Genomic DNA, 17,799 nt, shown 5'->3' with positions numbered 1-17,799 from the left:
TCCACTTACAAGTATTTCATGCCCTATAACACACTTTTATTTTAAAGGTGTTAAAATGTATTGACCTTAAATGTATGACTAGCAAGCAAGGAGCTGGGGGAGCTGTTCTCATGCAAGTTTTGTCTGGTTTTATCTGGATTCCACCTCCATGTGCGATGGGACAAAGGGACAAAGTGAGAACCACGGCAAAGACTGTTGGGCTTGGGGAAGGGATTAAACTCCACTAAACCTTGCTCCCTAGACTTTCACCACCCATTTATTCCCTGGAGCCTCCCCCAGGCTGGGTTGCCCCAGGCTGCACCTTGGCCCTTGTGGTTGACCTCCTTGGCAGCGATGACTTTGTTGAAGACAGAGGTGAGGGGCTCGTTCTCGCCGATGACGTGGGAGGTGATCAGGGGGGACATGATCAGCTGCCGCTGCCTGATGTAGGTTTCCATGGCAATCCTGGGCAGGGGGACCACAAAAACGGGGTCAGGAATTGGGACAGGCTGACACCAATCACATGCAAGAGAGGGCTGGCCAACAGCTGGCTGGTTTACAAATCAATGGGGGTTTTTTAAGGATTCCATGGGGATTTTCATTCCTTCACCTGCACAAAATCCATTTAAACTTTCGCACTAGGAAACGCACCACAGTCTATCCCTCAGGCCTAAGGTAAGTAACACTGACCTTAGGATTTAAGCCCTGACTTCAGGTTTGTCTCAGAGCTGTCTCTATGCAGATTAACTATTGGTAAACTAATATAAATTAATATAAATTAATGACTGCTGTGACAACACCTAAGTGATGAACCCATCCCTAGTCACGAACAAGACTCGTGAGGTTTGGATCTTGACCCTGACTTCACTCCTGTACCCATACCACCAACAATGAGGGAGAAACGAGGTCTCCACAGGCTGCCCACCCTGGTGTCCAGCTGGGAGTCTGAACTCAGCCTCACTGGAGCAGAAAAAAAATGGGAAAAAAACCCTAACCAACAAAACAAAAAACGAATCAAACAAGTTAGAAAAACCAAACAAACCCCGAACCAGAACAATTAACAAACAAACAAACAAACAAAAAAGCCAAACCAAAACAAAAACCCCTAAACAAATAAAAAATAACCAATCAAACTCCCAAAAAAAAAAAAAAAAAAAAGAAAAAGTAGCAGACTAACATTATTCTGCAAAGGGAAAGCCATCCTTCCAGGCCCTGAAAGGGCAGGGAAACAAACCCAAATCTCCCCTGAAAATACCCTGTAAAAACAAATGGCTGCAGCCAATGCTTTGCTCTATTTAGGGCTGTAACAACAAGGCTGGGTCTACCCAAACAAGCTCCATTTTTGTCACTCCAATGTGCCAAAAAAAGGGAGCAATCAGAGCAGACAGAACAAACACACAAGTCTAACTCTCAGTGCAGAAATGCAGAACTCATTTGGGTTGGAATTTCCTCCCCAGAAAGAGGGAGAACCCCCTTCCCTCCCTATGACTGAGCCTGACCAGGAAAGGCGGGCAGGGAGTGGCACAGAGGCTCCCACACAGCAGTGACAAAAAGCTGTGTCTCTGCTGAGCCTCTCTGAAAATCCTGCCTTTCAACCCCTCAACATTTTGTAAGTCACATTCCTCCAGCCCCACATTATTTTACTCTGTGTTCCTCTTCCTCACCCCACAGGTACCCAGAAATTCCAGCTGCAGGGCTGAAGTCCCCAAGCAGTTGAGTCTCTGACAGAGCCACGAAAACCAAGGGGAACAAAGGCTCCTGAGGGTGACAGAAACCTCTCCCTGCAAAGAGCTGCCTGCTGCTATCAGCTGATCTGTTTGTAGAGCCCCTGGGGCTCTGCCAGGCTCCCAGACACATCTGTCCCTCCCCAGAGGATGCCTGCTTTGGCCAGGGGTGGGTGAGCCCTGGAGCCCAGTACTCACTGCTGGAAGGGAATAAAATGCTGCTTTTCCTCGTCGTCCACCTTCCCGTGGATGATGTCAGTGATGTCCATCACTGCAACGAGAGCAGAGCATCACTCAGAGCTGCCAAGAACCCAGAGAGAGCCCTGCCCTCTCAGAATGGAAACAATAAGGGTTTATTTTGGGCCAGTGTCATTCAAAACAAGGGCTCTGAGCGACTTGGGGTAGTGGAAGGAGTCCTGGCCATGGCAGGGGTGGAACTGGATGGGATTTATGGTTATTTCCAACTCCCAAAAAATCTGGGATTCTGTGACAGCAATGGAGGGCATCGCTCTCATTTTAACTTTTTTTAAAGCACATTTACAATGATGTGCATTGTCAGCTCTGCATAGCAGTGAGTGTGAACATGTTGAATACACCCTGATAAAATACTCTTATAAAATACACTCTTTGAGAAAACCAGGTGGCACTGGGGCATTTCAAGGCAAAGAAATTCCACTTGTATTCAAATGCTGCTTCTTTGGATATTGATTCCCACCAAGGATTTCAAGCAAGCCCCTTCACAAGAAGTCCCTGGAATAAAATAAGAATTGGCAGTCTCTTTCACCAAGGCTCCTTTAAAACCTCCAGCTTTATCCCATGAGTCCTGAAGAGCAAATCCCACTCTGATAAAGCCCTGATAAGTCTGCTGCAGCCTGGCAGCCTGTTATATTTGTGGGAGGTGACAAAAGTGACAGAAGTGAGCAGTGACAGAGTTTGATCTCCAGCTACCACCTTCATGAAACATCTCAGAGGGACAATTGATCCGCCCTGGAGCAGAAATGCTGGCCCTGGCAGCTCCCAGTGTGTGCTGGCACTTACAGCACACAGCTCCCAGTTCTCAGCCCCATGTCCCAGGACCCCAGGGGTTTAGTGAGCCCTGCAGGTGCCCCCAGGGGGGCAGTGCCCACCTGCCACGCCGAAGGGCCTGCGCAGCCCGCAGGTGTGCTTCTTGCCATCCTTCAGCTCCATGTGCCCCACCCGCACGATCTGGCACACCAGGCTGATCCTGGGCCTGATCAGGTCTGAGCTGCTCAAGTCCTGAAAAAAGAGCTCACATCAACTTCCATCAGTGTCCTTTCTGAGAGGAAAAGAAGAGAGAAGGAGGGAGAGAAGGAGGGAGGGGAAACGGGCAATCCCCCAGCCAGGGCATAATGTGCTCTGACTCCATGAATTCAGCAGGCTGAACAATTGCTTTATTAAGCTATACTATATAATACTATAATAAATAGTAATACTATACTAAATAGTAATAATACTAATTATTATATACTATATATATATATACTGTACTATAATACTACACTAATACTATACTAAATTACATCCCAAAGAGATACTAAAGTAAAACCCATGACTGTCTGAGACAGCCAGGACTCAGCTTTGACCCAACTGGTCAAGGAAACAAAACAACCTTCACCAGTGTGCAGTAACCAAATCACTTTGGGTAAACAATCTCCATAACACCTTCCACATGTGCCAAACAGCAGCAGCAAGCAGAGGTAAGAATGGTTTTCTCTTCTTCTCTGAGCTTCTCATTTCCATCCCCAGGAAAAATCCTGGGAGAGAGAATGATGTCTCTCTCTGTTCAGAGAATGTGAATACCACAGGAGGGTTTTGTTGAGTTCTACACAGGTAAAAATTGTGGCCTTCTGGATCTGGAGGGAGACCGTGAGGGGGACGGAGATACTGATAGTGCCAGGACATAGGGAATGGCTTCCCACTGCCAGAGGGAGTGATGGGATAATAGGGAGAAATCCTTCCCTGTGAGGGTGGGGATGGGCTGGGATGGAATCCCCAGGGAGCTGTGGCTGCTTCTGAATCCCTGAAGTGTCCAAGGCCAGGCTGGAGCCCCCTGGGACAGTGGGAGCTGTCCCTGCCCATGGCTGGGGTGGCAGTGGATGGGATTCAGGTCCCTCCCAACCCAACCTGTTCTGGGATTCTCTGAACTTACAGTAAACACTGCTTGGAGGTTGTTCAGTTTCTCAATTTCTTTAGGCATCCCATTGCTGCCCCAACGAACCAGGTAATTTTCACTGCAAAGAAAGGGAGAAAAAGTAAATTTTAACAAATCAACACCTGACATCCTCATTTCCTGGCAAAAGCCCAACAGCATTTTAACCTTTAAGGAATATTTGACCAATCTTTTATCCCAAAATGCCTCTGAAGTGACTCACTGATGGAGGCAGGATGGGGTGAGCCCTGGCAGCTGCTTCCCTGGACAATTCCCACTGCATGGCCACACCTGATAACTGCAGTGATGGACACAGAGTGTTCCTGACACGGAACTGCCTCCCTGATAAAGCTCCTCATATCCTCCCAACTCTTCAGATGTGAACTGGCACTGGCTGGACAGCAAACATCATTTAAACCCATGATTTACTGGGAAACAATTAATAAAATGCTTAACCAAGGCTTGCAGCCACAGCAGGGAAAATTAAGAATATAAAAAGACAATGTGGGATCAAAGAAATACCCAGCTTTAGGAGGGACAGTGCCTGGACTTCCTATCTCTCTGAAACTCATTCCAAAGTAATTGGAATTCATCTTCCCCCACTGGGGCAGCAACCAACAGAACTGGAAAACATCTGCTGGATGTCCCTTTCTAACCCGCTGACTTCTTTGAATGATCACCTTGACGACTACATTGCTTAAGAATTTCCAAAAAAGCCCCTACCTGATGAATTTGGAGAGGTCAGGGTCATAGAGGCTCATCAGCAGCTCTGCATCTTCCCCAGTGTTGCAGACAAAGTTCTTGAAGTTCACATAGAGGCTGTAAGTGTGTGTGGAGTTAAATATTGGCTGTCCCCGGAGGTCCAAACTCTGCTGCAGGGACTGCAAAGAATTCCAGATTTCCATTACATTTTCTATTTCCACGACAAACAAACACAGGAGAATTTAGTTCTGTTGCCAGAGGAGCTCAACATTAAGAGGAATATAAAAGCTCAGTGGGCACAGAGGACAAACCAGGGACAGCAGAGGTACCTTCTCCTCCTGAATCCTCTCATCAATCCTCTTGGATGCAGTTTCATGGGCCTTGAAGAGGGAGATTGTGCTGGTCTCATCTGGGTCCAGGATGTTCCCATTGTCATCTCGGACAACCAGGTCCAGACCCAGGATCCTGGACAGCCCCAGGAGACAAAAAAAGAGCCAGAATGTGTCAGCAGCAAAGATCAAATCCCTGCCCAGGCTGCCAGTGCTCAACATCCCACTCCTTGGAATAACCTCACTCACTACTGCTCTTCCTGCCTCAGAAAACTCCTCCCTCCCATTTTCCCATTGAAGAGAGAAGGAATTTGTCAGGCAATTCAATCCTAAGGTGACATCTCCCTTATTCCTGCTTCAATGGCTTTGTTTCAAAGGTGGATGAACGTCTACCAAGCTCCCAGATTGCAGCTCATTGTTATTCTTTGCCATAAGCTTCTTCTTAATTCACTTATGACCTGAGTCACAGCTGACAGGCAGATAAATGAGTCCTGGGGACTGCAAACCACTGAGGGCTGGGGTGTCTGTGGAATCCTGCCCCACAGCTGCTGACAAAGCAGAGCATTTCCCCACACATCCAAACCCAGGCACACACCAAGGGAAAGGCCCCCCCGTGCCAGGATTTGAGCAGAATTCAGAGAGGAGAATTCCTGGCAAGGCACAGAGATCTGTGGCACATCAAGAACCAACTGCTCCATCTCCACCTGCCAGGTGGGCACAATGTCACAGGGACTCAAAGCTGCCATTTCACCTAATTTCAGCCTAATTCAGTGCCTGCTTTGGCATTAAGAGCCTTCCCTGGGGTTTGGGAGCCTCCTCTGCCCTGCAGGTGGAGTTTGGAGCTCACCTGTTGCCATAGTCAATCTTGGCAGTGACTTTTTTCTTGAGCTCAGCCAGTTCATCCTTGGGCAGGGTCCCAGAGAGGATTTGGGATCTCCACTCTATCAGGCTGTAGGTGAGCTGCTGGACATGCCTGAACTGCGTGGTTTTGTTGTTCTGAGGCAAAAAAAAAAAGGGCAATTTTAATCAAGGAAAACCTGGGAACCTTAGCTCAGCAACCTTTCTGAAATGTGTGCAGCTGCAGAACCACACAAGTTTTATTGAACTAAAAATACCTGGCACTTTGTGACACCACAAGATCAGAGCCACACAGGAAATTCTGCAGCACTTGGCACTGCCAAGGTTTAAGTGCCTTTAAGATCTTTAAGGGCTTCACCTTTCCCTGGGACATTATTTCAGAAAAACCTCACCCACTAAAAATAGACCACTGGTGATTTCCAGCACTTCCAGACCACTCTGATGGAGTTTTTTCATAAAAGGCACAGAGAAATTATGTTAAAAGATCACAACTGCACAAGGACACTGAACAAAACCTGCCTGGTGAAGAGTCCCCTCCTGCCATTCCTGTTACCATCTCTAATTAATGAAAATACTTCCCATGCCCTTCACTGGTTCCACCCTCATAAAATCAGTCCCATCCCCACACCTTGTTCCTGCACCTCCAAGCTCCAAGGCTGTAATTAAACATGGATATGTGGTAACCTACCCTGTTTGTGGCAGTGTGTGCTTAGATAAGTAAATAAGCTTTTAAAGTGTCAGGGATGACATTTAACCCATTAAAAAGGGAGCCCAGGCTTCTCTCTCTCTGCCACCTCAGTGGGGCAGCTCCTGGGAGGATTCTGACTCTTTTGCCACAGATTTGAGTTACTGGCACAGTGATGAGGTCATTCAGCTCCAAAGGAGAAATTTAAGCCTAATTCAGTGCTTGGTTTTGCATTAAGAGCCTTCCCTGGGGTTTGAGATCCCAAAGGCCAGGAGCTGGGTTTGGGTCACATCTCCCCCACAGCCCCTGTCACCTTCTGGTGCTCCCTGGGGGCTGGAGCTGTTCATACAAACCCCTCCTGCTCCCACACAGCACAGAAAGAACCTAATTGCAATTACCTCCCCATTCTCATCTCTGCAATGAACAGGAATGACATAAACTACTCATATTTCCCTCAAATTTAAAGGTATGAAAACAATCCTCCCTTCGATTTGGGTGAATACCTAGGTGCTGACAGGGGCTGCTTGAGTTTTTAGCTCCATAGAAAAGATATTTGAGATACATTTCATAAACAACCCCCCCCCACCCCATGTTCTTGCATAAAAAAGCTTGCAAAGAAAGGCAATTCATGTGAATTTTCAGAGCAGACCTCAATTTGACCTGAGTTATCTCCACAGCTAATTCCTATTAACTAGACCAATTAAAAACTCTCCCCATTTCTGTATTTATTTTGCAGTGGAGATAAAGCCACTGCTGCAATGAAACCCACAGAAATTAAAGAAGTGAAATTAAATGCTGCCAAAATAAAAAATCCCCTCGTGTTTCCTTTTTCTCCTCAAATGCCTCCTTCCTCCTCTAGCTTTTTAAAAAATTCTTTTAATACATACTGCAGGGAAAATAAAATAAACTCAAATCCATTTTAAACCACAACATTTTCCAAACCTATTTTAAGACTTATAGTGGTTAAGCACAGGAACATGAAAGATTTCTGCTTGTTAAAAAAACAGATTCTGAGGCTGGGACCTGAAAGTTATTCAGAAAGAAAAAATGCCAGGAACAAAACTCTCTTTTCACACAGTAATACCATCATGTAGAGCTTCTCATTAAATTGAGAGGGTGGAATAAATTCTTGTGGTTTCGTGGCACACAAACACAACTTATTTGTGGCCTGGTGAAATTTCCAATAGGAAAACTTGCTCTGGGTGGACTGGGTGATTAGAGCTCATTTAAACTCACTCCCTCTTCTTAATTAAAGTCTTGGAGCACATTTTGTGCAGGCTGAAGTCGTTCCTGCTCAGAGAAAAATCAAATTTGACTCTTTAATGTGCCTTTAAAATAAAGCAAGTCCCTGTGGACTCATTTCTTTGAGCAAGAAGCACCTGCTGCAGGACAGCCCTCAGATCCCTGCAGTGCCAGGCTTGTGACACTGCTGAGGGGACTCTGTGCTCAGGGATTTAGGACATGAGAGCTCCAGACATGGGAGGCCTTGGAGCAGCCGAGGAATTCCTTCTGTGGGGCAGGGATGGGAGCAGGGATGGCTGGGGCTGTGCCAGGGAGGGTCAGGCTGGATTTTGGGAAAGGCTGCCCAGGCTCCCCAGGCAATGGGTGCCAGAGCTCCAGGACAGTTTGGACAGTGCTGCCAGGGATGCCCAAGGTGGGATTTTGCGGGGTCTGTGCAGGGCCTGGGTTGGATCAGTGATCCCTTCCAGCCCAGAACATTCCATGATGTGGATTTTTGACAAGTCACGTCTCCCCCCATGACACATCCCTGGTTCTGTCCCTGTTTCCCAGGGGAGCTCTGGGTGGGCATCAGCCAGTCCATGGGGTTCCTACAACTCTCCCAGCCCAGCAGAGCCCACCCTGCCCACAGCTGTGTCAAACTCCAGCTCTGTGCCCAGCTGGGCTTTCCTGCCCTCATGCAGGGCTGGCAAGGACAGGCAGAGCAGGGCCTGGATCTCCCAGGTGAGCTGGGCCCCCCAGGCAGCCCTGACACGGTGACAGTGTGACCCACAGTGTCACCCTGCCTGTGACAAACCCCACAGCTGAACACTCTGAGCCTCCCATTCCATCACTCAGCTCTGCCCCAGGGCAGGGACACCCACAGTGTCACCCTGCCTGTCAGACCCCACAGCTGAACACTCTGAGCCCCCCATTCCATCACTCAGCTCTGCCCCAGGCAGAGGCACAGAGCTCCCTGCAGAGCCCAGGCTGAGCTCCCCTCACAGGCTGAGTTCCCCTCACAGCCACCATTGCCAGGCTGAGCCCCCCTCACAGCCACCATTGCCAGGCTGAGCCCCCCTCACAAGCTGAGCTCCCCTCACAGCCACCATTGCCAGGCTGAGCCCCCCTCACAAGCTGAGCTCCCCTCACAGGCTGAGTTCCCCTCACAGCCACCAGCCCTGGGATGAGCTCCCCTGCAGAGCCCAAGCTGAGCTCCCCTCAGCCACCAACCCAGGTGAGCTCCCCTCACAGTCACCATTCCCAGGCTGAGCTCCCCTCACAGTCACCATTCCCAGGCTGATCTCCCCTCACAGTCACCATTCCCAGGCTGAGCTCCCCTCACAGTCACCATTCTCAGGCTGAGCTCCCCTCACGGTCACCATTCCCAGGCTGAGCTCCCCTCACAGCCACCAGCCCAGGTGAGCTCCCCTCATAGTCCTCAGCCCCAGGTGAGCCCCCCTCACAGCCCCAGCCCTGGCACTCACCACGTACAGCCTGTGCCAGATCACTGCCCACTCCCCCATAGCCAGCAGCCCAAGCTGAGCTCCCCTCACAGCCCCAGCCCCAGGTGAGCTCCCCTCAAGGTCACCATTCCCAGGCTGAGCTCCCCTCACAGTCACCATTCCCAGGCTGAGCTCCCCTCAAGGTCACCATTCCCAGGCTGAGCTCCCCTCACAGTCACCATTCCCAGGCTGAGCTCCCCTCAAGGTCACCATTCCCAGGCTGAGCTCCCCTCACAGCCACCATTCCCAGGCTGAGCTCCCCTCACAGCCCCATTCCCAGGCTGAGCTCCCCTCAAGGTCACCATTCCCAGGCTGAGCTCCCCTCACCGCCACCATTCCCAGGCTGAGCTCCCCTCACAGCCCCAGCCCTGGCACTCACCACGTACAGCCTGTGCCAGATCACTGCCCACTCCCCCCATAGCACCCAGCCCAAGCTGATCTCCCCTCACAGCCCCAGCCCCAAGCTGAGCTCCCCTCACAGCCCCCAGCCCTGGACTGAGCCCCCCTCACAGCCCCCAGCCCCAGGCTGAGCTCCCCTTACAGTCACCATTCCCAGGCTGAGCTCCCCTCACCCTCACCATTCCCAGGCTGAGCTCCCCTCACCCTCACCATTCCCAGGCTGAGCTCCCCTCACCCTCACCATTCCCAGGCTGAGCTCTCCTCACCCTCACCATTCCCAGGCTGAGCTCCCCTCACAGCCACAATTCCCAGGCTGAGCTCCCCTCACAGCCACAATTCCCAGGCTGAGCTCCCCTCACAGCCACAATTCCCAGGCTGAGCTCCCCTCACAGCCACAATTCCCAGGCTGAGCTCCCCTCACCCTCACCATTCCCAGGCTGAGCTCCCCTCACAGCCCCAGCCCTGGCACTCACCACGTACAGCCTGTGCCAGATCACTGCCCACTCCCGCAGCGTGGCCGTCAGCTCCTGGCCGAGGGGCAGCTCGCTGGGAATCACTGTCTCGTGCTGCCTGGGGAGAAGGGAGACAACCAGAGAAAGGTTTCACACTCAGGGTTTACAGTTAATGCAAAACACCCTTTTTTGATAAATGTAAAAATGGAAACTCCAGAGAAATTGATGTTCACACAATTCACTCACACATGATGTCAAGACCCTTAAGCTGTTCTCAACACACACATCCACATTCATCATCCATTTTTAATGCAAAATGCTTCAAGCTCCTTTCACCCCTCTTATTCCCTGTGCATCTGTTCCAAACCCAGGATAAAGAGACAGAAATTAAATTTGGAAGAATCCCCACATGCAATGGTAAAGTTACTTGAAAATGAGAGTTGAAAAAGAAGTGTTTTATAAAGTTCCTTCCTTTGCAGCCGCTGTTTTGCTCTCACTTTATGAGCACAGACCCAGCTCAAGGAATCCAAGGAGGAGTCATTTCCTCCAGTGTTTTCCAAGACAGGAAGGAATCCACGCTCCTGCTGGGCCCTGGCTGCCAGCAGGAGTCTGCTATGGCTTCCAGGAGTCCCCAGGAGAGCTGGATGGAGCTGGGCTGACCCTCCCCAGCAGTGACTTGTCCAGCAGAGCCTCCTTAACTCTGCAAATCATCTCCTGCTGCCCCTACTCCCGACTGCTCTGCTTTGTCAGTGCCTGAAAAATGGAATTATGCAGCACTAGTCCAGCTCAGGAGGTACACCCTGGCTTTGTGACAGCCACAGCTATTTCAACTGGTTCTTTGGGGGTTTAAATGGAATGAAATTCCCTGGGTTTTGCTGCCAAAGAAGTGCCAACCTACCCCCGGTCCTTCACGATGGCCTCTTTTAAATGGATGTAAGTTTCTGGGAAAATGCCCTAAAAATAAAGAGAGAAATGAAATAAATCAATCTGACTGTGGGATAGGCTGTGACAAGAAGATATTTAACAAAAAACAGGGGAAAGGAGTAAGAAATGTCCCAGTACGCCAAGAAAAAAGGACAGGGAGGAGCAGCAGGTTCCACTCTGGCAACTCAGAGAAGCTGATTCCTTGTTTTACACCAATGACTCTCACCTTCCTGCAGAAAATGCTGGAAGTTCCTAAAAATTACCAGTCATTGCCATGAAATATTCCTGGAGTCCTCTGTCAGACTACCCTGTGCTCTCTAGAAAAGCTCCCACCACCAGCACCTGCAGAAATTCCCAAATTTTTGTTGTTACAGAGAAACCTTCTGGAAATGCTAGAATCCTTTTCTGTTCCCTTTTCTCTCCTCTTTACCCCTAAAAGCAGAAGCTGTGGGGGATGTTACCACAGGAGAGGTGCCAGCATTCCTGGGGGAACCTGGATTTCCAGGCAGCTTCCAGCCCCAGCTCCAGCAGCTTGGCTGAGAGCCAGGGATGTGTAATTTCTGGAATATTTTCCAGTCAAAACTCTGATGTTCCCATTAACTAGAACTAATGCTGGTTGTGCACAGGTCCCAGAGCATCATAATAAAGCAATAATCTCCTGTATGGAGATGGGAACAGGTAATTTTGGAAGTTCCAACTGCATTCCTCATGCTTCCATGGAGGAATTCCTAACACATGGCTCTGAACTTTCAGCTCAAGGTCATTGATTTCTGTCACTGAGGACAGGACACCATGACCAGGAGTCCTGCCTGAGGTTAAGACAAGAAATACAAGAGCTTTCAGCACCAGATGGGGTCTGGCAAGGTGTGAAATTAAAATGGGAGTCACCCAAAAGTCAGGTCGTACCTTCTTGGATTTATTCCGGAGTGTGTATCCTCGGTACCAGCCTGGCAAGGCAAACACAGATATCTGTATTGAATTATTTCCTGTTGACAGTAATGAAATACAAATTGTGATTCTCACCACCTTTCTACAACACCAATCTATTGATCTTCTCATTTGGGATCCACTCCTGGGAAGACAGCTCTGTTTGTAGGAGCTGAGCTCCCTGCCCTGGCACAAATCCTGTTTATCAATCCTACCTCGGTAAGATCTAAAGATCGAGAGACAGAAGCAACAATTGTGCTGCCCAGGCCTCAAGAGCAAACGTCTCTGAGAGAACATTTCTCCTCTCTTTGGCACCTGGGTTTTAACCAGGATTTCCATGGAATGCGTTGGGTTGGGAGGGACATTAAAGCCCATCCAAGGAGATTATGTCCAGCTGAGTGGCAGCATCAAGAAGGCAAAGGGGTTTAAGGGAATAATCAGGCAAAGAAGAGAGGAGGGGAGGCTGGTTTCTCTGGGATTGTTTTTAAATTTTTTTTTGTGGATTTTTTTTTTGGTGGTTTTATTGTTGGTCCCTCCAATATTCCTATATTTATCAAAGAAGGTTCCATAAAGAACCATGGATCTGACACTCCTCAATCATAAATTAGAGCCTAGAATGATTTAATTCAGGTTTTTGGAGTATTTTTATATGCATGTGGTTGTATTTCTATTTATTTATTTTCTGAAGTTCAGCTTTGTACCCTTTCTCCAGCAATGGGGAGGTACCTCCACCTCAAAACCTCCAATATTCCAGTAATCAGTTAGGAGAAAGAAGAAATTCCATTTATTTTCACAGGAGGAAAACAAGATTATCCATTGCTCATGGAGCCATGGATGAGGTCCTGGATTAGGGATGAGAAGATTTAGGTTCTATTTTTATCTAAGTTGTTATTAATTGAAGGGGAAAGCACAAATTACTCAGGGTGGGAGACAGAGCTCATGGAATTTACCAGGAGGGATTTCAATCCCATTTAACACATTGAGCCCTTTGACAGCACAACTTCCTCCTGTTTCAAAGGGCCCCCTGGCCTTCCCCCCATTCCTGTAAAATATTTTGCAATCATTGCATAAAAGCACGTTGGGCCTGGTTGTGCAAAGCTGTTTCTGCAAGAACCTCATGCAACTTCTATCGGAATTCTGCTCCCACCTTCAGTAATTTTATCCATCACTTTAACAGGAACATCAATCTTTGGGCGGTGGTCAATTAATTACATGATTTCTTCTTAAAAAAAACCCCAAAATCTGCTTAAATCTTCAGAGGAATGAGACTGTTTAAGTGTTTGAGTGTTTTCCCCAAGCAGAGATGGGCTAAAAATGGAGAAAGGTTTTGCAGTTGATGATGACATGGAAAATTTCAGCTGCTCCAACACTCAGACTGAAATCTGAGTGAAAACAAAAATATAAGCAGACTTGCAAAGAAACGACTCAAAGTTTGGGGTTGTTGTTTTGTTGGGCTTTTTTTATTGATCAAGTCCTCAACTTTACCCTTCACTAAGTGGACTTTATGCAGTATGGAAAAGAAAAATCTAAGGACAACACTCCAGTGATGATCAAGCTCTCCCCAGTGATGCAAGGCCAGGTCACATGTGGGACCACAAGGTCCCTGTTCCTCCTCCTGGGGGCCTGTCCTGCCCCACAGCACTCAGAGCATTGCTTCACCCTCCCCAGGGCTGACTGAAACCAGGAACAAATTCAAGGTAAACTTCTCTTCAGCAGGAGCAGAACCTGCCAGGGGTCACAGTATGTGAGCACACATTCCTTCCACCCACAGCTCCCCTGAAATCCTACAGCTAGCAATAATAATGATAAATCCTGCAGAGTGGAGAGATTCCCCTCAACAGCAAAGTGTCCTCCCAGCTCCCTGCTCAAGGACAGACTCCCTGCACCGGAGCAGCCTCCAAAGTCCTGGAGGCAGCAAGGTTCCTTTTCCAATCCCTGCTTTTCCTGCATTCTGCAGCATGTGCAGAGTGCTGAACCCTTGGCAGGCAGCAGGAACATGCACTGAGTGTCTTCTTCTCAGGGGAAGGAGAATCTTGTCCAGAGCTCGTGCCCCTGTGCAGGCAGAGACATGAGGGGAAAACAAAACCTTGCTCTGCAGTGTGGGACCTGAACTAACAGCCCTGGGATCTACAGTGGGTTTGGCTCTGTGTGTGTAAAAGGGAAAGGGATCCAAGAAAAGAGATCTGAGAGCTCTCAGGTGTCCTATACAGATTGTTACTGGCACACAGAAGCATCCCTGGAAGTGTTTCCATCCCTGGAACAACCTGGGATAGTGAGAGGTGCCCCTGCCCATGGCAGGGGGTGGGACAGAATGATTTTAATGTCCCTTCCAACCCAAAGCATTCAATGACTCCATGGACAGCTTGTACTGGAAATATCTGGAACCTTCAGTTCACACTGCTCAGCCTGTGGTTTCCCCTCTGACCTCCTTCCCTATGTCCTTTGTCCAAGTTGGAGCTGCATTTCCAGGGAAGTCACCCCCTGCTGGATCCCTGGCACAGGGGAGCTGCAGGTCAGAAAAATGAATCAACTTCCCTGTGCTACCCCCTTCTGTTATTCCCTCCCATGTTATCCCTGCTGTGTGTGATCCCCACTGTGTGATCCCCCTTGTGTTATCACTCCTTGTGTGATCCCCCCTGTGCTATCAACCCCTGTGTGATCCCTCCTGTGTTATCATCCCCTGTGTGATCCCTCCTGTGTTATCATCCCCTGTGTGATCATCCCCTGTGTGATCCCTCCTGTATCATCCCCTGTGTTATCATCCCCTGTGTGATCCCCCCTGTGTTATCAACCCCTGTGTGATCCCCCCTGTGTTATCATCCCCTGTGTGATCCCTCCTGTATCATCCCCTGTGTTATCATCCCCTCTGTGATCCCCCCGTGTTATCAACACCTGTGTTATCAACCCCTGTGTGATCCCCCCTGTGTTATCAACCCCTGTGTTATCAACCCCTGTTTGATCCCTCCTGTGTTATCATCCCCTGTGTTATCATCCCCTGTGTGATCCCCCTTGTGTTATCACTCCTTGTGTGATCCCTCCTGTGTTATCAACCCCTGTGTGATCCCTCCTGTGTTATCAACACCTGTGTGATCCCCCCCTGTGTTATCAACCCCTGTGTGATCCCCCCCTGTGTGATCCCCCCGTGTTATCAACCCCTGTGTGATCCCTCCTGTGTTCACTCCCTGTGTGATCCCCCCTGTGTGATCCCTCCCTGTGTGATCCCCCCTGTGTTATCAACCCCTGTGTGACCCCTCCTGTGTTATCACCCCATGTTATCACCCCTGTGTGATCCCCACTGTTTCATCACCCCATGTTATCACTGCTTCTTGATCCCCCTGGCTGATCCCCACTGTTTTATCACGCTCTGTGTTATCCCCTCCATGTGAGCACTCCTGTATTATCACCCCCTGTGTGATCCCCACTGTTTTATCACCCCCTCTGTTATCACCCCCAAATCTTCCCAGGTGCACTCACCATCCACCCCAACTGCATCAGCCTAACTTGGAAACTGGGGCTTGGAAAACAAGAGGCAAAGCATGTTCAGAGCCTCAGCCCCAGTCTGGGTGGGATTTTGGGGTGTCTGTTCAGGGCCAGGGGTTGGACTGGATGATCCCTGTGGGTCCCTTACACTCAGGATATTTTGTGATTCCAGCCTTTGCAGTGACAGCACAACTGAGCAGGGATTTTGCAATTTCAGGAAGTTTCCTGGCACTGTGAGGCAGCACAGGAGCAGCACCTGACTGCAGGGACTGCCCAGAGGGTTTGGGAGCCACCTCAGGAGAGGTTTGTGCAGCTCAGAGCTGCCCCAAAGCGCACCCAAAATCCCCTTTATTGCCTGTGCCTGAGCCCCAGGGCAGCTGAGCTCTCCCAGGGCTGTGTCTGGCAGCAGATAACATTCACTGCAAACACCAAAGCCCAGCCACATCCCAGGATGGATCCACCTGGATCCCTGCAGAACCAGAGCCCCAGAGCACAGAGAACTCCAGGTGGCTGAGGAAGGCACTGCAGCTGCTGCCAACAGCAGGAAATGCAGGAATGTTCTGGAACACCAGGAGCAGCAGCCCTGGGGACACGGTGGGATGTGCTCCTGAGCACCCTGGGCTGGGCAGTGACAGTGACAACACCCAGGGGCTGCACCCAGAGCCTCTGGAGAGCCCCAAAACCCCCCTGAACCCCTAAGGAATGGCACTGACAGCCTGGGAATGCCCTCAGCTGTGGGCAAGGTGAGGTGACCCAAAAATGACTCCACAGGGCACCTCCCAACCCCAAAAATGACTCCACAGGGCATCTTCCACCCCAAAAATGACTCCACAGGGCACCCCCCACCCCAAAAATGACTCCACAGGGCCCCTCCCAACCCCAAAAATGACTCCACAGGGCACCCCCCACCCCAAAAATGACTCCACAGGGCATCTTCCACCCCAAAAATGACTCCACAGGGCACCCCCCACCCCAAAAATGACTCCATAGGGCATCTTCTACCCCAAAAATGACTCCACAGGGCACCCCCCACCCCAAAAATGACTCCACAGGGCACCTCCCAACCCCAAAAATGACTCCACAGGGCATCTTCCACCCCAAAAATGACTCCACAGGGCATCTTCCACCCCAAAAATGACTCCACAGGGCCCCTCCCAACCCCAAAAATGACTCCACAGGGCACCCCCCACCCCAAAAATGACTCCACAGGGCACCTTCCATCCCAAAAATGACTCCATAGGGCATCTTCCACCCCAAAAATGACTCCACAGGGCACTTCCAACCCCAAAAATGACTCCACAGGGCACCGCCCACCCCAAAAATGACTCCACAGGGCATCTTCCACCCCAAAAATGACTCCACAGGGCACCCCCCACCCCAAAAATGACTCCACAGGGCCCCTCCCAACCCCAAAAATGACTCCACAGGGCATCTTCCACCCCAAAAATGACTCCACAGGGCACCCCCCACCCCAAAAATGACTCCACAGGGCACCCTCCACCCCAAAAATGACTCCACAGGGCACCTCCCAACCCCAAAAATGACTCCACAGGGCACCCCCCACCCCAAAAATGACTCCACAGGGCACCTTCCACCCCAAAAATGACTCCACAGGGCACCCCCCACCCCAAAAATGACTCCACAGGGCATCTTCCACCCCAAAAATGACTCCACAGGGCATCTTCCATCCCAAAAATGACTCCACAGGGCACCCCCCACCCCAAAAATGACTCCACAGGGCACCCTCCACCCCAAAAATGACTCCACAGGGCACCTCCCAACCCCAAAAATGACTCCACAGGGCACCCCCCACCCCAAAAATGACTCCACAGGGCACCTTCCACCCCAAAAATGACTCCACAGGGCACCCCCCACCCCAAAAATGACTCCACAGGGCATCTTCCACCCCAAAAATGACTCCACAGGGCATCTTCCACCCCAAAAATGACTCCACAGGGCACCTTCCATCCCAAAAATGACTCCATAGGGCATCTTCCACCCCAAAAATGACTCCACAGGGCACCTCCCAACCCCAAAAATGACTCCACAGGGCATCTTCCATCCCAAAAATGACTCCACAGGGCATCTTCCACCCCAAAAAATAACTACCCAGGCAATCTCCCAAAAAATGCCTTCACAGGGCTTCCTCCTCCAAGCCCCAAACAATTATTTTATAGGGCATTTCTCAACCCCCAAAAATGATTTCACAGGCTTTGCTCCAACCCCCAAAAATTGTTTCACAGGGCATCTCCAGCCCCAAAAAAATTACACCATCTTTAAGGGCATGTCCCAACCCCTTAAAAAATGACTTCATGGGGAACCTCCCAGCCCCCCAAAATGACTCCACAGGGCATCTCCAGCCCCAAAAAATAACTACCTGGGGAATTTCCCAGCCCCAAAAATGCCTTCACAGGGTTTCCTCCTCCCACCCCAAAGAATTATTCTAT

General features: G+C 49.9%; 1 protein-coding gene across 1 annotated transcript in view; it reads right to left on the bottom strand.

Annotated features, from left to right (window-relative positions):
* The window catches only part of DOCK5 (dedicator of cytokinesis 5), an 85,853-nt gene that overhangs the window by 49,987 nt on the left and 18,067 nt on the right, over positions 1-17,799 (bottom strand). Inside the window, exons 3-12 of the mRNA XM_066567197.1 lie at positions 11,852-11,892; positions 10,920-10,975; positions 10,043-10,139; positions 5,752-5,900; positions 4,905-5,040; positions 4,597-4,754; positions 3,874-3,955; positions 2,831-2,960; positions 1,902-1,974; positions 302-444 (exon numbers count right to left, since the gene is read on the bottom strand). Of these exons, the coding sequence (XP_066423294.1) occupies positions 302-444; positions 1,902-1,974; positions 2,831-2,960; positions 3,874-3,955; positions 4,597-4,754; positions 4,905-5,040; positions 5,752-5,900; positions 10,043-10,139; positions 10,920-10,975; positions 11,852-11,892 (1,065 nt within the window). The remainder of the gene's footprint in view (positions 1-301; positions 445-1,901; positions 1,975-2,830; positions 2,961-3,873; positions 3,956-4,596; positions 4,755-4,904; positions 5,041-5,751; positions 5,901-10,042; positions 10,140-10,919; positions 10,976-11,851; positions 11,893-17,799) is intronic.

Source organism: Molothrus aeneus, chromosome 29 (genome assembly GCF_037042795.1).
Source record: "Molothrus aeneus isolate 106 chromosome 29, BPBGC_Maene_1.0, whole genome shotgun sequence".
In the NCBI taxonomy this organism is placed as follows: domain Eukaryota; kingdom Metazoa; phylum Chordata; class Aves; order Passeriformes; family Icteridae; genus Molothrus; species Molothrus aeneus.
This window is presented reverse-complemented; position numbering and strand designations above follow the sequence as displayed.